The 20563-nt window shown below is 44.0% G+C and overlaps 1 protein-coding gene across 1 annotated transcript; it reads left to right on the top strand.

Annotated features, from left to right (window-relative positions):
• The first annotated feature begins 94 nt into the window (after positions 1 to 94).
• hsd17b4 (hydroxysteroid (17-beta) dehydrogenase 4) lies at positions 95 to 19489 on the top strand. Its single transcript, XM_034541522.1, has 25 exons — positions 95 to 563; positions 1124 to 1177; positions 2380 to 2487; positions 3055 to 3114; positions 3239 to 3260; positions 3398 to 3444; positions 3688 to 3772; positions 5690 to 5877; positions 7637 to 7728; positions 7914 to 7938; positions 8101 to 8229; positions 11215 to 11321; positions 13476 to 13588; positions 13721 to 13844; positions 14027 to 14078; positions 14669 to 14740; positions 15935 to 16038; positions 16120 to 16185; positions 16602 to 16671; positions 16813 to 16919; positions 17043 to 17129; positions 17212 to 17298; positions 17427 to 17565; positions 17821 to 17948; positions 18683 to 19489. The coding sequence occupies exons 1-25, from the start codon at positions 512 to 514 to the stop codon at positions 18770 to 18772; spliced, it is 2208 nt and encodes a 735-aa protein (XP_034397413.1). The 5' UTR covers positions 95 to 511; the 3' UTR covers positions 18773 to 19489.
• Positions 19490 to 20563: the final 1074 nt, after the last annotated feature.

Below are 20563 nucleotides of genomic sequence, written 5' to 3'. Positions count from 1 at the left end.
ATTAATTTTCTCACCAGTTACATACACATTTTTTCTTAACTTGCAGTCTTAACATCTAAAGATGAGTTGAATTTGGCATTAAAGATGAATGGTGATCCATCAAATGAGGCTTAAAAGCCAATCATCGTCCCCGTGGTCACCGTCACAATGTATCTAATTGTATCCTTTTGGTGCAGATATGGTGTTACAAATCAAAATGAGAATGTGCAGAATGAGTTCATGGTGAAAGCTCACACAATATAGTGTTATTCATAAGATTTGCATACATTAGACTTCCCGAGTATTCAAACACAAAACACAAGTAGACTGCATGTGTAAAACACACATAATGATAAAGACAAGGTAATAAAACCCTCGTGTCTGATTGGCCACCGCTGACACCGCCCCCCTCGTAACCACGGAAGTGGAAGTTGTCGAAGTTCACCCTGCTGTCTGTCTCTGACAGTTCAGTGTTGCTCTTGTCCCCCCACGGTGCTCAGTGTTCACACACCGGGACCAGTAACTCACAGGGATGGCTCTGTCTTTCGAGGGAAGGGTTGTGCTCGTCACCGGGTCCGGAGGAGGTAAATGCCGCCGTTCAACCGTTAGCTAGGCGGTCCTTGCTGCTAACTGCAGCTCCGAGTCTCGTTATGTGAGCGGAATTACCGAGGCGGTCGGTCCGTGCGCGAGCCTTTTATTTTTATTTTTATTTTACGTTCACGTGCTCACATACTGGCGGCCTGTCCAGGGTGTCCCCTGCCTTCGCCCTATGTCAGCTGGGATAGGCTCCAGCGCCCCCGCGACCCTAATGAGGATAAGCGGTATTGAAAATGGATGGATGGATGGATGGTTCACGTGCTCACGTTAAACGTGACCGACGCTGGCGAAACAAACCTAAAGACGTGACGGTAAAACAACCGTTTATCGACCACGGCATCATATGCATACATATTGCAGCGTGTAATGTTACTGCGTTGATTTGACGTGTCGGCCTTTCAATCTGAGCCCCACTCTGAGCAAAGTTCATGCATCGCGATAGCTGGTGCGAAGTGTGTGAAAGGTCACGTGGGACAACACCGCAGCAGGGTTGTTGGGTTTACTCTGTAAAAGTATGAAAATGCCCCATCTGTCTTCCTTTGCACAGGCCTCGGCAGGGAATATGCACTGGCCTTTGCTGAACGAGGCGCCTCCGTTGTAGGTAAATAAAGAATCTACATTGTTGAGCTTCTTGTGTTTTTCTTTTCTGTCAAATGTCAAATTCAATTGTATTGTTATGTTCAGTGCAGCACACAGGGACATTTAGCCTCTGCACTCAACCCGTTCCAGCAGCGCAAGGAGCAGGAGGCGGCTTTAATACAGGTCCAGGGAGCAGTTTGTGGGCCTGGTGCCTTGTTTTGGAGGATTACCGGTTCACACTCCGTACTCTGCCCGTTTGGGGACTTTAATCTGCAACCCTCCGATGCCCGAGGCAAATCCCAACGGACTGAGCTACTGCCGCCCCACTCTCCACCCCATTTTTCTTTTGCGGTTACACTGTGGTTGGTTAGTGCAACCAAGCTTTGATCCTCTATACTGGGTGGAAAAGCCTTCCCAAAAGTGAACCCTCTTAACCTCTTTCAAGGTTCTCTTTGCCATGGGGAGACAATAGAGAGACTTTTCACTGTGTATGTTGATATTTTGCACGGCAATAGTTCAGATGTTTCCCGGGAATTTTTATAGACTGGACATCAGTTTCATTAGTAACATTTCCCTTTTAGCAATCTTATTAACAGGCTATTTTTATTTTTTTAATCATACGTTCTTGTAGCATTTGCTATAATACAGAGTACAGAAAAGCAGCCGCAGGTTTTTTTAATTCCTACAACAAGACATCAGTCAGAACCTGCAGATTGTTGCTCTTGCTTGGCTCTTTGCCAGAGGCGACTGCGGGTCTAGAGGTGTCCTGGTTTTAATTTTTGGTCGGGATGTTCCAACCCAATACGCAGGACTAGTATCGGCACAGATACTCATCTTCAGAGGATTGGCTATCAACCTTGACATAGACAGATCTGCAGTAAATACAGTGACTTGAAGTCATGAAAATATATTGTTGCTGCTGTCAGTGACACTCAGTGTCACGGCAATCCCCAAACACAGTTGAATGGATGCATCCTGAGATGTCACAAAGAAATGTGCATGGCATTGACCATCACAGTAATGATGCTACTTTTTTTGACGACGCAGTCACGGTTTCAGATGGTGTCGAAAATAATGTCTCTCCCTGATGCCCGGACTCAACACGCCCTTGAACTCTGACAAGGAATCAGCTTAGCTCCGCTCTTCTCCTCACCTAATCACTCGTGCAGAATTGCACAACTCACCCCATTATTGCTTATCTTTTTTTTTCCTGCTGGAATAAAGTGAATGACCTTGGGGCGGACATTAAAGGGGGTGGAAAGAGTTCTGCAGCTGCTGATAAGGTGGTGGAGGAGATAAGAGCGAAGGGAGGAAAGGCCGTGGCCAACTACGGTGAGAAGTTTGGACTCTTGTCTTATCATCACCTTCTCTTCTCTCGCACATCTTTTACTTAATCTTTTTTTTTTGTGTATCTCCTTACCTTGTAGTATTTTGCTTACGTAATAGTAGACTCAAAAACAAATATTGATTTCTGTCAGACCGACCTAGCTCGGCTGGTTTTGAAGACGAGTGTATCTCCCCTCTCATCTTTGTGCATCTCACATATGTCAGAACAAAAGAACAAGAACAACACAACACTTTTTTGATATATGAAACATAGGCACTTTGGAGAAATGTTCAGATTAGTTTTTGAAAGTAATGGTAAGGTTGACGCAACTTTTTTTTAAATCAATGATGCCCCTTCAATAAATAACAATGTTGCTTTTGAAAAGGGGAAAAAAGCAAAAAGGAAAAGGGGGACTCATCGTGTACTCGACATACTGAACATGCAACTTTCTCTACTACACAATACAATACAATGTTCTCACAATGCCTCTTCCCCTCTGTCAGTTATATTGTTGTGATACTAACTCTGCACACCATTTTTCTATCTATAACCATACCTTTATGCACATACAGATTCTGTAGAAGATGGAGAAAAAGTGATCCAATCCGCACTCGATGCCTTTGGGAGAATAGGTGAGAATTGTCTTTGTGTGGCTACTTATCGGTGAATCAATAATTGATCTCAATTAAATTATCGTTTGTGATGTTATTACTTCAATTTGAATTTATGACTTGTATACATTATCTTTTTGACCAGATGTTGTCGTGAACAACGCCGGGTAAGTCATTCCACTGTAATAATCTCCCTTTTTGCTGGGTCCTATCACATGTGGCTATCTGATTGTAGTTGCAGCATTAATGGGAGTAGAACCACGTTATAGAGAACTTTAAGTAAAACCCGCTCTTCTTTGCCAAGGATCCTTCGTGACCGATCATTTGCCAGGACGAGTGATTTGGACTGGGGTAAATAAGTTATTCTCAATAACTCATGCTGTGTCTGTGGGTCCTCTCATATAATCGCATCATTTGCTTTTATTTGGCTTGTCTCATAATCAAACCGTGCTATATGTTAAAAATGATGTGGAAGTTTAATGATCAACTCTGACCTGGATCTGTTCCACAATGTTCTAATGTGAAATAATGGTTAATCAAAGTTAATAGTTGTTATGTATCTTACTCCGTCACTCCTCTCGCATCCCATTTCAGACCTGATTCACAGAGTTCACTTGAGAGGCGCCTTCTTCGTGACTCGAGCGGCCTGGAGCCACATGAAAAAACAAAAGTTTGGCAGGTGAGGAGCCCAGCTACTTCCTATCTGAGGTGGATGAAAGCTGTGCCAGCCTCCTGTTACGTAGGTTGGGTTTATTCCCCCCCCCAAAAAACAATGTAACAGTATCCTCAGCAGACAGACCATTGATCCAGGGCATGTCAGCATGGCACTGAATGCTGTTTGGTAAGACCTGATTCAGGCATCAGCGCAAGTACCAACATTGTTTTTCATGCGCCCCATTTTTAAGTGGGCTCTTGAGGTAATAAGGAATATAAAGCATGTCTGCCATCACATTATTATACACATATTCTGGCTTTCCATTATAGTCACTTGATACCCGCTAATATGTTTCATAGTGTTTCATAGTGTGCAATGAAAAATAAATCGGCATACTTATAAAAGCCCAAGACGGCAAATTTGAGATGAATATGTAAATCAACGAAGAAGGAAGGGAATTACTTCATATGGTTATGCAGCACCGCAGGTTAATCTCTGAACAATCTGCCGCTTCATGTGGAGTCATCAAATTAAATAGTACTCAAAAGATGTCTGTTCAGGCTCATCTTATTCTTTCAAGTACGTAGTACAGCATAAAAATAAATACAAAATGAAGTATCCAGTAGTCGGAAGTTGAAGAGTTCAAGGCGATTCTTCACCTCTGGAGAAACATTCAAGTGATAGATAGTTTTTACTAACCTGAAGCCGCCAGGTGTGTATGCAGATCTGTATTGATCATGATTTGAAGGCCTAATCGGTTGCTTATGGAATCCGATATTTTGACCTGCTTTTGGGGGCAACTGGTGAAGTAAACTATGGTTCTGGGTCTGCACTGAGCCCCCGGTGCTTTCCCTGCTACGGCGGTACAGAAACGCGTGTACTGAAAAAGGTTTGCGTGTTTTGAATTGAAAATGAGCGGAAGAAGGTCACACAACCAGCTGTGCTCCCGTGTAACTCCAGGTAGCAGATGTCCTTCACATTGTGGTGGATGTGCACGTGTGTGCTATCGCAATGGGAGAAGACGGCAGCTCATTGAACATCAAAGGGACGCATTTGGCAGAAAGTGTCGCTGCGTTGAGCCCGGGAGCAGCTTGTTTTTGAGTAGACTGGAAAACGGTGGCGAATAACGCAGTTGGTTTTGATTTATTTATTTATATATATATATATATATATATATATATATATATATATATATATATATATATAAAAATGAAAAAAACCTTCACCAATAATCAGGATAATTTCAGACTTCTATGTCCTATGCGTTTTTGAAATTCAATCTTTTTTTTTTTCTCAGTCAACCTCAGCACAAGCTAATCGTGCATTTAAAGGTAGTACCACAACAGAACGAAAGGAGAAGCAGAGCGGCCCGTGGCATATCTGCGGCTGTGAACGGGCATGCAGCCGCGCACACACACACACACACACGGTTACACACTGTGACCGGTCCCCAGTGCACCAAAGACAGTTTGTTGTGTTTGCCGTTGCTCTTCTACTTGGCAACATTTTTATCATATTGAATCTTAGACTTCTCCTGGTAATTATTCCTTTGAGAACTATTGAATGATGCCAATCCCCTGGTCATTTCCGCCGTGGCACACCGTGATCTGGACCACTGTATTCAGCTACTTGTAGTTAAAGTGGCGTAAGTGCTGAAGCTTTGCTTGTACTTGGTGCCGTAGCGCCAGCCTCCGCTGACGGAGCCAGTGGGCGTACAAACAAAATGAGCCGTGAAGAATTTTAAACAAAAAAGACGACTAGTGTAACAGCGTTGGCAGTTATGCAATCAAGAGTGTGTGTGTGTGTGTGTGTGTGTGTGTGTGTTGCGTTGCATGCCTTCATATGCATGCTTCTGTGTGTTAATGCATGCGTGAAGAGTTTTTACCACTTTCCGTGTGTGTGTGTTACTGACTTGTTGCCTGGGGTTCTCTCTGTGGCCAGAATCATCATGACGGCTTCAGCCGCGGGCATCTATGGTAACTTCGGCCAGGCCAACTATAGCGCGGCCAAGCTGGGCATGCTGGGGCTGTCCAACACGTTGGCCATCGAGGGACGCAACTACAACATCCATTGCAACACTCTTGCTCCCGTTGCCGGGTCGCGTCTCACAGAGACCGTCATGACCCCAGGTGAGCAGAGAGATTCAATGATCAATTATTAGTCCGTATAATGCATGTTCTGCTTGAAGTTCAAGCTTTCGCACATGTTAAAAACAAATGTTGGACAGGCAAAAACAGGCAAAATGAGTTCCACAGTTTAAAAAAAATGAAATTACATTTTATTTATGAACAGCTGCATAATGTAATGCCTGTATGATGTAGATAAAAAAGAAATGAGGCAAAAGCACTCTCGTTTGACATGCAAATTTGTCATCTAATATTAAAGAACTGTGTTTTTTCACTGTCCCAACGGCCATGATGAAATCACACACACAGTAGGTGCTTTAAAAGTTTGGTCTTAAAGCCCTGGATTCAAACAGGCAGCGCTGACCTTATTTTACTGTAGGTGCTGCCTGTTCTTCCAAATACTCCCAAAAGTACGAGTGAGTAAAGCGAATGACACATTGGTGTTTCTTTCACGCTGAAATTGTCTCTTAAGATGGAAGGCAACGCGACATCGGATGTACGCGGTGAACACAGCCCACAAAAACTCGGGAATGTGGAATACTCCGGGTGTTTCCGTTGAACATTTGATCAAACGGGGAAAAAAAACTAAAATAACAGCCTTCAAAAATGCCACGCGATTTTAAAAAGGCAATGATTATTCCGCTGTGTTCTTATAGGGATCTCGTGAGCCCACAAAGAAGGTTTCTTTTTCTAACCAACCACAAGCCGGTATCTGTCGATGTCTCCGCATCGCGAGCATATTGTGCGTGCTCTGCGCCTGCAGCTCTGTTGACGCGGGTTTTAAGTGACAAATTAGAGGAACAGCTTCGCTGCCCTGCTGTGCTTTTCTGCAGGAGCATCTGTCACACTGCACCGTGCCAACTGTCACAGGATGGCCTCACCTTAGTAAATGACTTGGTTCCATATGTCGCCGTTGACTGACTCTGGCTTTTCTAACAAAACCAACTAAACAAACAACAAAACCAGTCTTGACACACATGGCAGGGTGCAGTGAAACAGAATGCCCCCCCCCCCGTGTTTTGTCGATTTTTGAAGGGTGCAGATATTTTCAGCGCACATATGGTGTCGAGTATTAAATCCTTTAACGGTTCATACGGAGGGGAAAGAAAAGAAAAACGGCTTGTGCCATATTTACTTGACGTTGTGTTCAGGAATCTGTTTTCATTACTTATTAAAATAAAATACACTGCCCTTTTTAGAGATCACTTTAAACGTATTTTGACCTATGCCCTATGACCTCACCCTTTAAACAATGATTTGACCTGCTTTAGTATCAGTGCATGATTTGTGATATTTGTCCGGTAGACACTTGTTCGCCTCATTGTCATGATAAGACAGCGACATCATACATTACTTGGCTTTTTGTAAATGAAGAGCATGATCATACGCATATTGTATACTTGAATACTCGTTAACTAATTCCTCCAATAAGGGTATTTTCTACTACATTCCTATGCCCCGCCCCCCCATATAAATCCTTTTGGGTAAAACGTGTACAAATAAACAGCAACTTGTGATTTATGTAAGCTCTGTAGAAAGAGGACACAAGCTTGGGGCTTGTCTAACTCAAACCATACACGTCGTAGTATTTTCTAAATGAACACATTTAGCAAACACAGCGTCAGTTAAACAACACACTAACTACCAGATAGAGGCACTGAACCGGAAGCAACTCTTTGTTGTTGTATAGGGCAATTGTATAACAAATGTGCAATAAAAAGAAGCTCTGCTGCGCTGTATTTGTACATTTTGCTTTATTCAGAACTCGTGGCCTCTCTGAAGCCGGAGTATGTTGCCCCCATGGTCCTGTGGCTCTGTCATGAGCAATGCCAAGAAAATGGAGCACTGTTTGAGGTACACCATAACACTTTTTCTGTCTCTTCAATAAGATGAGTAAGATCTCACTCCCACATGCCGGTAGTTTTGCATCTATTATATCACGGAGCACAGTAATGTACCATTCAGATATTCAATCTCCATAAATAGATAATATATATATTTATATATTTACATCTGTGTGTTCGCTCATCTCCTTTCAGGCTGGTGCGGGCTGGATTGGTAAATGTGAGTATTGGATTTCTCCCCGGGACTGTCAGCATGCATCTATGATCTTCATTAGCCCCTTGGTTCACTACTACTGTTTGTGTGTGAGAGTTTCCCCCATGCGGTGACCTCTTTATTTGTGTCTGTGTGTGTGTGTGTGTGTGTGTGTGTGCGCGTGCGTAGTGCGCTGGGAGCGTTCTCAAGGCTGTGTTGTGAGACAGAAAAACCAGCCCATGACCCCCGAGGCGGTCCGGGACCAGTGGGACAAAATCTGTGATTTCACAGACGCCACCAAGCCTACGAGTGTACAAGGTCAGTGACGGCTGCAGTACACGCTCGCATGTGCAGCAGCCTGCAAGAGCACATGTGTTGGTGCATGTGTGCATACTGTAAGTGCACTCTCACACTTTGCATGTGCATAAGCACACACACGCGCACACACATACTTCCATAAATGTCACGATGCTTCGAGGTGAGACGTTACTGAGGCCGTTTTCACACATATTTTTTGATTTGAGTCAGACTCTTGAGTGGATAGTGCCCTCCCTCTTAACCCGGCCTGTCGGCTGTCACTCTTGTTCGACTCATTGAGTCGGAATGATTCAGATTGCAGAATGTAATCAAAGCCATCAGATGCTTCCCAACTGAGTAACCACGCTCATTTTCCAGTATGCTATTGTATAGTTGTGTAGGTCAATTTCCTGGTACTCGAGTAACAATGATCTTTCTTGAGAGGGGGGGGGGGGGGAGGGTATTTTTAAAGGTGTGAGTAGCCTCCATGGGGTGGAAAGAGTAGTCATGAACTCACTCTGTATGACTGCCCTTCAGTGAGAGTGTCCATTTTCTGACATGAACTTAGTTTTCAGCAAAGTGAGCTATTCTTTTAATGTTTAAATTCAATGTTGTTATACTATCAGCTCATCTGTATTGACAGAGTTTTGGTAACATTCAATTCAGTTTATTTTGTATAGCCCAAAATCACAAATCACAAATTACTAATTTGCCTCCCAGGACCTCACATCGGATCAGGAAAAACTCCCAAGAAATAGAAAAAAACCCTTTCACGGGGAAAAAAGGGGAGAAACCTTCAGGAGAGCAACAGAGGAGGATCCCTCTCCCCGGATGGACAGAAGCAATAGATGTCATGTGTACAGATGAACGGCATTAGAGAGTTACATAAACACATTCAATGACCAATAAGGCCAGGCCTTTTTAAGGCAGGAGGCACAGACAAGGAGGCAGGGCCATTGGGAAGGAGGATGCAGGAAGCAGGGGCAAGGAGGCAGGAGCCAGGAGCCAGGACCAGCTTCAGAAACAGCCAGGTCCAATGGACCCTATGAGTTAGTAATGTGCAATGGAGAGATGTAAAGTCATCCATAAGGAGAGAGAGAAGAGGAGATAGGTGCTCAGTGTATCCTAAAACATCCCCCAGCAGCCTATAAGCTTATAGCAGCATATCAAGGGGCTGGACCAGGGCAAACCTGATTCAGCCTTAACTATAAGCACTATTAAAGAGGAAAGTCTTAAGTCTACTCTTAAATGAGGTGACTGTGTCTGCCTCCCGGACTGAAAGTGGAAGCTGGTTGATAACTAAAGGCTCTTGCTCCCATCCTACTTTTTAAGACTCTAGGAACCACAAGTAGCCCCGCATTTAGTGAGTGCAGCTCTCTAGTGCAGTAATATGGTACTACAAGCTCCTTAAGATATAATGGTGCATGACCAATCAAGGCTTTGTAGGTGAGGAGAAGAATTTTAAAGGACAAGTTCCGATCAAAGATGACGCCGAGATTCTTTACAGAACCCTAGAGAAACCACATCACCAGATAATTGATCTCTGAGGTGTTCCCCGGCCGAGTAACATAGAGCGAGGACAAGATGACGTTAGAGATCAAGGGAATGAGGCGGAGAGAAGAGAGGTTGAGGAGAACACGAGCGTTGTTCCCCGAAAGGTCTCATGCAACGGACGCAGGGTGGCAAATGTTGATTATCATTCCCCTCCGCCGCCTCCATCCCTCGCCGCGCTCTCAGATGTGCATTCGAGGAATAGGCGACGGTGTTAACGTTAACTGAACGAGGGTGACGGTCCCCACGGGGGCGCCGGCTGGCCTCATTAGCATGCTGTTGTTGTGCCTCCTCATTTGTAGCTCATTCCCGAGACTTGTTGCTGCCTCTTGTTTTCCAACCGCCTGCAACTGAGTGACGGTAATTAGTGGCTGCGGTCCTCCCAGTCTCTGTTTCTGTGGCTCTTTTGTCTCAGCTGTCGTCCCCCGTTTGTGCTGACTGACTGCATGGGTATTCATAGCTTGTGTTACCTGGGCGGATATGTTTGTTTCGGGGCAAACGGAGAACACGCAGCGTGGACTCGAATGTCTTGAGCGAGTAATATTTCAAAGAATGGAGCACCGGTCCGGTTTATTCTTCACGTATGTGGATTTCAAAACCAACCACGCATTTTTTTTAAGCTGTTACTGGACCGGCATGCGTTGGATTTAAATTATTATTGTGTGTCAGCGTCTCCCTGGAAGTCTATTTATCTTTTACTTGCAATTAACTCGAGATTATAAATCTTTTGGAGTTGACGGAGCAAAATAAATCCCCAAAATAAAATGTATCCTTGCGCTCATTTCTGCAGATGTGCAGGTTTAATGATAGTTATCTGGGGGATGAGGACATTCGAAGAAGATGAACCGTGTATACGAACACATTGTCAGATGTGAGGGAGCATAAACTTTCCACCAGTAGAGAAATGTTGATATAATCGGGATTTCTTTACATGTAAGCGTCCACATTATAGACACATCATCAAGATCTCTTGGGGTGATTACAATGTGACAACATTTTAGTCTTGACAATAAAGAGTTGTAGCGTCCTATATTCTGAATAAAATATAATGTTTACTAAAGAAGCTCAGCACCTATTGGATTTTATTCAACTAAAAGCTAACCGTGCTTTCAACTCTCCCCACACTGCCTTTTTATTTTGAAACAGAGCTTGCTGTTTGCAAAGTGCGCCATCGGCGAGGAACAGCGTTTGGCGGATGACGCTTAACAGGATGACTTTAGCTGGTTAACACAACGTTAACCTGTGTTAGCTAAACCACGTAGGAAGAACGGCAAAAACAGCTGGTGGGCGGCCTTTCAACACGCTTGTTAACAGGGAGGAAAGCTATTTGCATCAATATACAAGTATCTGTCTCTCTGCGTGCTCCGGGGCATCAGGGATGCACACTTGGTCCTACTGTGGTCGTCTTGTTCTGGCGCGCTTGTACTCATCTGTCGATCTCTCACCTTTCTGCAGAGTCTCTCCAGTCAATCGTGAGCGTGCTGGCTCCATTGGAGTCCGGTGGAGAAGTGGGTGCGACTCCGACAACCGCTGCATCGGCCTCAGCTTCAGGGCACAATCCCGTGAGTAGAGATGACTTTTGCTGCTTTTTAAAAAATGTTTGTATTCCTTGACGTTAATGTTCGAGGGCATCTGTATGTCTTCCAAAAGTCTAAAATCAACGAATCGATCATTTTCGTTCGTTATCCGGACCCAGGCTGCATGAATGTGATGCATTCTATCGTTGGGAATTATTGTACTGCTGGGAAGTACTGAAGAAGTGTTAATGGATGAATAGTTGTCCTGTTTTTCTTTATTTTGTATCATGTTCTTTATTTTGTATCATATGTCGACTGGTAAGATTGTGAAGTAAACATTATTGTGACTCGCACATCCATCTGTCCTCCTCCTCCTCCTCCTCCTCCTCCCCCTCTTCCTGACTCTTTAATACCGACGCACTCTACTTAGTCAGAGGCCGATAACAACGTTCTTCGCAAAGCTCCGACAACACACATGAGTACTCTGATGTGTGACGCGTCACCGGCGAAGAGCTCCGACTAGCCTTTTTAAAAGTGAGGATGGGATGGGCGCCGCTCCACTTGTGTTCCCTATCATCGAGTCCCGGAAAGGGAACCGGTTGCCGCTCACTTTCACTCACTTCAGTGGCTGAGTTGCTTGAATAAAACATCGAGCCACAAGTGTAATCGTACCGCATGAAATAATGATCCAACAGAAAGATGGCTCCAGTTTTCTGTGCCGTTGGTTGTAGTACGACAGCGTGAGGCTGTTTGAACCGTCGCTCAGATGGACGACTAACACCACAACCCCCCTCCCCCCTGCTGTGGCTTCCTCTGAATCAATATAAAAGAAAATGGCAGATTAATTCAATCAATGTTTAATCGGGATGAATGCTTCATTTAGTGCAGTGTGGAGGTGGTGCGACATGCGTCGGTTATCTTATCAGCATCATCAGACAAATTGTTGCACACTACACCCTTCTCGCCGCTGTCAAACTGTCAGTAATGAAAGAAGAAATGTATATCTGGCAATATTACCTATATTTATTTATATTTTTACCATCTCTGTTCACAAAGACGCATGCAGAAACAAAAAGCAAATCATGACATGGAATAAAACAAACCATAAATAGTATCAAACACATTCAAGGTGTTGTGTGAAACATGTAAGCATGACGCAGTTTACAATTTATTAAAGAAATTGGAGTTTTGTCCATCTGCATATAAAAAATATATTGTTGCATTCATACTTCCAAATATGACATGGTAAACTCTGCTTTGCAACCTGTTTGGTAGAAACCACACTTTTTAATCATTAATTATACATACTTTGTGACCTCATTTCTTAACATCATGCGAATCAGCAATATTACTAGCCTGCTACAAATATATCATGATTCAGTACCTAAAATGTGAAACGATGTGCGTATGTATGTGTGTGTGTGTGGACTTGAGATTTGGAAGAGTCACAATATAGCCTCAAGACAAACATCTCCATTGTGTCCTCAGTTTACTTGGCTTTATGATAAGCGTGTGTGTGTATTTTGTATATTTGTGTTGCGCTACACACAAACACACACACACACACACACACACACACACACACCCACACACACAGTTGCTTGTGTGACTTTGTCCTTGTCACGGTCTTGTGCACGTATTTGAGTTAGGCCACACTGTGCGACTGCCTCGCTCATATTTATTTCATGTCACGCAGAGAGTATCACACCAGCTCCACCAAGGTCGGCGTCGCTCTGTGCGTTCACTTGTGCGTACATTTATGCGTGCGTGTCACGCCCCTAGTTGGATCAGATTCATTCACGTGTGATTCATAAGTGTCAAAATGACATCACTTTTTCTATAAGCATAGCCTAAGTCTTTGAAAAAGGGATTTTTCTTCCTCTCCCCAAGTAACGAACTAACTTGACTTCCACCTTTTTTATGTACGGTCACTGTTCATATATGCAGCGAAGAAAAATAAGGAAACAAATCTATTGATTATTTAACTAACTGATGGAAATACGTGATAGCCATTCCCACGCTAAGTTGTTGCAGCATTTTTGGGAAATATTAGGAATGTGAATTATTTCGTATATTTTTTATTCTGGCTCGAGCCCTGTAACAAAAAAAACCAACTGTTTACATAATGTTTCATTACATTGTACAGAACAAAGGTATAATCCTCGTACGTTCAGCTGACCCGGTCTCTTCTCCTTTCAGGCGGAGGCAGTGGGACAAAAACTGCCGCCGTCCACTTTCGTCTTCAGCCCCACCCAGTGCATCCTCTATGCCCTGGGGGTCGGCATGTCCACCAAGGACCCAGACCATCTGAGGTGTGTGTGTGTGTGTGTGTGTGTGCATGCGTTCATGCTAATGACTCCAATAGCCCTAAGGGCTAATGTATCCAGGCTTCCGAGCACGGGCGTTTCGCATCCTCAGAAACTCTTTTCACTTTTTCCACGTAGGTTCCTGTACGAACGCCACGAAGACTTTGGCTGCCTCCCAACCTTCGGGGTCATTCCCGCTCAGGCGGCCATGATGGACGGCGGGCTGAGCGCCATTCCCGGACTCAACATAGATTTCACACGGGTCAGAAAACATACCTGTGATGTGTGATGTGCGTGTGTGCTTCACATTGTTGTGTGCTCATATGCATATTTGTATCCATATGGTATATTTCACTCACCAATGCACACTCATCATGCTAATGAGGCTTTACGACATTGATATGATTATATACACATCACAGCTGTTCTCATGTTCTGTGTCAGGTATTGCATGGCGAGCAGTATCTGGAGCTTTACAAACCTTTACCGACCTCAGGTATTTCCCTCTCCACTACTATCAGCACCCAATGTACTTGCTGTAGATTAGACATTATGACAAAAGTATAAATGACATTTTAGAGTCCTTTTGTTTGGATTAATGTTGCTCTGTCATTTAACTAGGAGCAGTCTGAGTTTAATTGATCATTTAGACACATTTTTATGATGCATAAGGATCTCTAATTAAGGGCAGTCTACCCTATGAGGCCATGATGGATTTGTGTTTGATATCCTATACTAGCATATTCTTACTGGGGCAATGACTACATGCTGTATGAGACCAGCGTTGCCCCAGTCCTTGCCTCATGTTTTTTTTATGATTTATAATCAAGTCACAGAGTTTTTGTTTTCAAAAAGATAAATCCCTGCTGCCATTTTGAATATTTTTCACATACGAAGAAGCCTTTATAGCTTTCTTCTGGTTTGCTTGATTAATCTGCAGAATAATTCTTAATTTTTCATTATTACGCATTATTTAATTGAACATCTTAATCTAAAAAGTCAATTACATTTTTTTGGGTAATATGAAGTACGTGCGTGACGACATGTCCTTCAAGTGGAATGTAAATGGTGAAACTACCTTTCCAGGTACCCTGACCTCGCAGGCCACCGTAGCGGCCGTGTTGGACAAAGGATCCGGAGCCGTCATCCTCTTGGACGGTGAGATTCTTTTCCCCCCTCGTAGACTGTGTATATCCCACATGCGTCTGTTTCCATCCACACTAATGCGTCCTTTCCTGCAAGTTGCCTCTCGGCTGAATTATTGAAAGTTAATTTCCAGTCTGCGTCTGAGGGGATCGAAATAATGGACTGAGAAGGGATCATATTCCACGGAGATGGATGATATTAGAGCTACTCTGATCCATAATGAATCCGACTTAAAACAAGTCACGTGGGACCCCTCCCCCCCTCCACACACACACACACACACACACACACACAGTTGTATGTTGAGTCTACCTCATGAACGTAGCCGTGTGATTCTTCGTGACAGCTGCTAATTGTCGCCTCTTAGTCAGCCGCCATGTGGCTCCTTTCATGTCTCTTCCAGCTCTAATTTGGCTGTAAATGTGCTGTAATGAGGAAAATGTGTCCGAAAGCTGAGTATATAATTATTTGTTCTGCGTAATGTCGCGATAAGTGCGTTTTGTGACTGCCGGGCCGGAATACAAGCGTGACGCGGCCCCAAAGTGACCGATAGTTTTTCTGTCTCTCCTGTGAAGCGCAGCCAGGAGAGAACTACTGTACATCAAGTACTCGTTTAGATTATTTTCTTTCTGCTCCAAAACAGGCCCGTCTCAATAATTACTATATTGACTTATTGTATGCTATATGGAAATTACCTCAATCACATTTGCTGACCTCCAATATTGTTTACGTGCGTGTTTGTTTACTTTAAGCACATTCAATATTTTAGCCAACACCGTGCTGGCATAAACAACCATCGTAAGAAGTCGGGCGTTGCACACTCTTGGGTTATTATGCTATTATATTATCATTATATCGCCGGCATGTAATGGTCTTCAAATTATCATTATATCGCCGGCATGTAATGGTCTTCAAATGACAATATCATCGTTTATCGTCATTATTTATTAACAATTGCACAGGGTACCTTTTTTAATAGTTAATTACTTAAAACAAAAAAAAAGGTATGATGCCGTTATTAAGTATGACGGATTTTTATAGATTAAACTACCCCAAAATATGTTGATTTTGTGAAACTTAGCTTCCCATTAATGCTGCGGAAATAACAAAAAAAAAAAAGAAAGTAATCAAAGTAAATGACGTAACGCTGGCCGTTGTGCTTCTACCTTGTCCATGATCCTGAATGCCACCTGTGCCTCTTTCCAGTGAACACCTACAGCGGCGACCAGCTGATCTGCTTCAACCAGTTCTCCGTGTTCGTGGTCGGAGCCGGAGGGTTCGGAGGGAGCAGAACCTCCGACAAGGCCAAAGTACGCGCCCCGTGTTTTCATAACCAAATGAGACATTCGGAGCTCGTATTTGATTTAGTTTTGTGTTTTTATTTCCTTCAGGCTGCTCTGCCTCCACCCAAACGGGCACCAGATGTTGTGATGATTGATTCTACCACAAGAGACCAAGTGAGTGTTTCTGTGTGGGTTTGGCTGCAGAATAAATCAGCTGCATTGATGATGATGATGATGATGATGTGTGGGTGAAAATATTGTTTTGTGCCGCTGAAATAAGTGTTGGACAAGATTCCATACATTTATACAAAATAATATTAAGAAAAAAGGGAACGCTGACTGTATGACACAGCAGAAAATCAAAAAGGGGAGGGGAGGGGAGGGGTGGGGGGGGGGGACATAACAAATGAAAATCCCTTGAGCAATTTAAATGACTGCAACCGTATCACTTCAAAGACGTTCCTATTTTAGGTATCTCTTCTTTCGCCTTCATGATAATTTTATTTCATCCCACATCTGTGTATGAAGAGTTCAGGGGTTTATGAATTAGATATAGATCTAAACAATATCTGTTTCCCGTGCGGCTACAGGCGGCCTTGTACCGTTTAAGTGGTGACTGGAACCCCCTTCATATAGACCCCAGCTTCGCTGCCATGGGAGGTGAGTCATCCAAATGTCTGAATTTATATCGGTCGAGACCGGAACTTTCCCTGGGATCACAGCGCAGGTTACGTGTTTTGATCCCATTAATACATAAACGTGCTGTACTTAAAATAAAAAACAACCCTGCTCCGTGACCAGGCTTCCAGGCGCCCATCCTGCATGGCTTGTGCTCGTTCGGCTTCGCCGCGAGACACGTCCTCAAGCAGTTCGCCGACAACGACCCGTCCAGATTCAAGGCCATCAAGGTGAGCGTCGCTGGCGATTTTTAAAACCCTGTCATACATTGTGATGAGTCATCGGGGGGCCTCATGCGAGAACCGCTCCCTTGACCCCACGTGCCCCCCCACAACCTCCCCCCTCCTCCTCAGGTTCGCTTCGTGAAGCCGGTGATGCCGGGTCAGTTGCTTCAGACCGAGATGTGGAAGGAAGGCAACAGAATTCACCTCCAGTGTAAAGTCAGTGGCAGATTGTCTGATCAGTCATTTCCGTGAATGTTTGGCGTGCATCTTCCTTGATGAGCTCTTCTCTTTGGTCCAGGTGAAGGAGACCGACGCCGTTGTCCTCGCTGGCGCCTACGTGGATTTACACGGAGCGTCCGAGGCTTCTCCAGAAAACCTCCCTCAAGTACGTCGGTCCAAAAGGGCTTTTGATGGCATTCTTTCATGGAGGCTGCTTTCCTTGTAGTTCCCCTAGATTATTTGACGTTGTTATTTTGTGTACACAACATTTCTGTTCCTTCCATCTTTGCGCAGCACGGGGCCCTGCAGAGCGAGCTGGTGTTTGCGGAGATCGGCCGTCGCATTAACGACTCGGGCTCCGAGTTGGTCAAGAAGGTGAACGCCGTGTTCGCCTGGGAGATCACCAAAGACGGCAAGAGCGCCGCGGAGTGGAGTGAGTGTACCGAGGGCCGTAGCAACGTGTGGAACCCACTGCGGGGTTCTTTGTGGGGGAAAATATCAGTTCAGTCAAAAATAGGTTTTGAGAGCATTTTATTGTGTACATACGTGGGATGAATTGGAACTGGACCCGGCCTCCGGGACGAGGGAAGGATGTCAAGTTCGATTTGACGGATCGACGTTGTACAAATAAGCAGTTCAAACGTGTTGTTGTGATACTAATGCAGAGTGTTTACGACTCTTCCTCCAGCCGTCGATCTGAAGAACGGCAGCGGCTCCTTGCGACGGGGCGCTCCCAGCGGGAAGGCGGACGTGACCCTCACCGTGTCGGACGAGGACTTCGTGGAGGTGGTGCAGGGGAGACTGAACCCTCAGAAGGTGACGGGCAAAGAGTCCAACCTATTCAGTCATAATGGAGCTCTGCTGATGTGGCGTGTTTTGTGTGAAAAGCCGGATTTATACCGCGTCGCGATGGGGAGCGAAATGTTGTCATGCTGAAAAACGGAGCCTCGTATTTTCAACCCCCGCCGTTTTCCGATATTAAAACATCATCTTGTACATTTTAATTAAGCCCCTTCAATCTGTGACGACTTCTCTCTTGATCTCAGAAAAGAGGGACATGAAATGATCCATCAAAGCCCGGCTTGTGTCTGTAGCATATAATGCGTCAGATCATCTGTAGAGAATTGGTATTAATCTGAGGGTCTGTTGTTTTTTTTACGAAGAGCGTCAACAGGCTGTGAGGCGTTGAAGGTCCCTCAGGCAGGGTGTGTGCTTTTATTTGTTTTACCAGCTCCTCCGATGATGAAAGGAGCAGCTGGAGAAAGATAAGTTGGAGTTAAAAGGACGCTGGGAACTATTCCAGCCGAGGAACCATCAGCTGCTCAGCTCGCCCAATAACGAGGCTCCGCTCCGAACCCTATGATTATTATTATTATTATTATCTCATTGTTCTGCTGCCGGAGCACTCGTGGTCGAGATATTACCTTTTGCTCGGTCTTGTTGCTTTTCATCTGTATGAAGTGTTCGCTTCAGGCCTCTTCTTGGCCCCATTCGCCGGGAATCAGAAAAAACAACAACAAACAAACCATTTTTTTCTGTCATATTTCCAGGCATTCTTCTCTGGCAAGCTGAAGGTTCGAGGGAACATCATGCTGAGTCAGAAGCTGGAGGTCATCCTGAAGGACAATGCCAAGCTCTGAGCTCCTCGGCCCACCAATCGGATAAACAGAAACTAACCGGCTAACCAGCTCCTCTTCCTCCGTCTGCCTTTTCTCCTCCTGAGTTGTGTGTGTCCTGACATGCTTTAGCCGGTCAAGAAAAACGCTTACCCCCCCCCCCCCCCCCCCCCCCCCCCCCACCCCCCCACACTGCCAAGTAAGATCACTGCTGCTTCAGAATGAATTATCTCTTATATATTAACTTTCACTGAAGCTGCAGAATGGACAGACTATTTGAGGCGAATCAAGGTTTTCTTCTTTATTCCACGGGTCCTTATGATCCGTCCCTGCTTAATGTGCATTTAACACAAATTCCCTTTTTTTTTTATAGATTTGATTAAATCATACTAATTGTTTATTAAATAAGCTATTAGGAGGAACAAGCGTCTACTACAGGGAACCAGAATTCCTCACCATTGGGGCGAATGTACCGGATGAAGTGATGACGGCAACAATCTGAACCGTTCTAAAGCTCGGGGAAATAACCACCTCCTTTTTTTTTCCCAGCATACCCATCGATCAGCCAAAAAGCCATTGGGATATTTGGCTCAGTTACGCCACATGTAACTGAGCCTGTGAGATGTATAATAATGTAGAGTTAGCTAATTATGCAAAATAATGATTTTCACTTTGTTTTTCATGTGTATTCTGTAATTGTAAGGGAATTCAATGCAAATAAAGTAATTCAGATACAAAGCTCATTTCTGTATGTTTAGTGCTGCACTATGGATGGTCATTAAAGGGGCTATTATGTATATTTGTATTAGTCTGGTTGTATAGAAGTTTGAGAAAATGACTTTACTCCTTGATTTATTCCCTCACATTGTAAACTAGAACGGGCACTCGGTAGAGCGCATACCTTCGCCGCAGACACTTTTTGGTACTTGGCATGAGAGTGTGGGGAACAGTAAATTGATGTAACTTGATACCAGATATTGTGGTAAACATCACAAAAGAATTATGTATGAACATCAGCCTTGATTTATGATTTTGACCTTTGTATGTTGCATGAGAGGGTGGGGAACAGAACAGTGAACATTTTGGTGCTGTTTTCATGCAAATCGGATAAGAATTGACTGTTATGACAAACCCCGCACATTTTGCAAGGTCGTGACCCCCCCTGACCTTCGACCCTCAACCGCTAAGAAGGGTTATGACGTCATTGTATCATGTCGTATATCACAAGATCGGGCATTGAATTCTGAACATTTTGGCATTAGTTGCATGCCAATTGGATAAAAAGTTACCGCGTTATGATAAAAATATGATTTTGACCTTTTCATGACCTTGACCTTTGACCCGATCGCTCCCAAAATCTAATCAAATGGTCCCCGGATAACAGCCAATCATCCCACCAAATTTCATGCGATTCGGTTTAATACTTTTTGAGTTATGCGAATAACAAACAGACATATTTACACAGCGATCAAAACATAACCTCCGCAAAAGTATTTTGCGAAGGTAACAAGAGTTTATGGTCTCAATCTCTAGTTTCAATTCAGCATGATGTTCATTTAGTAAAAGCCCAACGTATGCAGTGGCATAATAAAGTAGTCACATTTATGTAGAATAAGCATATCATTCGGTTATCGATTTTTAATTTAACGAGTTCCTAAAGCGTCACTTCCCCTTGATCTCAATGTTAAAATGCTCGACTTTATAGCAGAAATAAACAAGTCTACAGTCTGGGGGGAAAAAATGCTGTTAGTCATAAACCTCGGTCATGACCAGTGTACAGGGGGGAAATTGTTCTATAAGTCACCCGTTTAAATT

Source organism: Cyclopterus lumpus, chromosome 9 (genome assembly GCF_009769545.1).
Source record: "Cyclopterus lumpus isolate fCycLum1 chromosome 9, fCycLum1.pri, whole genome shotgun sequence".
Classification (NCBI taxonomy): Eukaryota; Metazoa; Chordata; class Actinopteri; order Perciformes; family Cyclopteridae; genus Cyclopterus; species Cyclopterus lumpus.
The sequence above is the reverse complement of the archived record's forward strand: the minus strand, read 5'-3'. Positions and strand labels throughout refer to the sequence as shown.

What these genes read in the sequence shown, in the direction of transcription:
- hsd17b4 (XM_034541522.1), top strand. Translation starts at nt 512, where the DNA reads ATGGCTCTGTCTTTCGAGGGAAGGGTTGTGCTCGTCACCGGGTCCGGA. An exon ending in GAACCTCCGACAAGGCCAAA is followed by an intron (nt 16,039 to 16,119) that starts GTACGCGCCCCG and finishes TATTTCCTTCAG; the next exon opens with GCTGCTCTGCCTCCACCCAA. An exon ending in GGAGACTGAACCCTCAGAAG is followed by an intron (nt 17,949 to 18,682) that starts GTGACGGGCAAA and finishes TCATATTTCCAG; the next exon opens with GCATTCTTCTCTGGCAAGCT.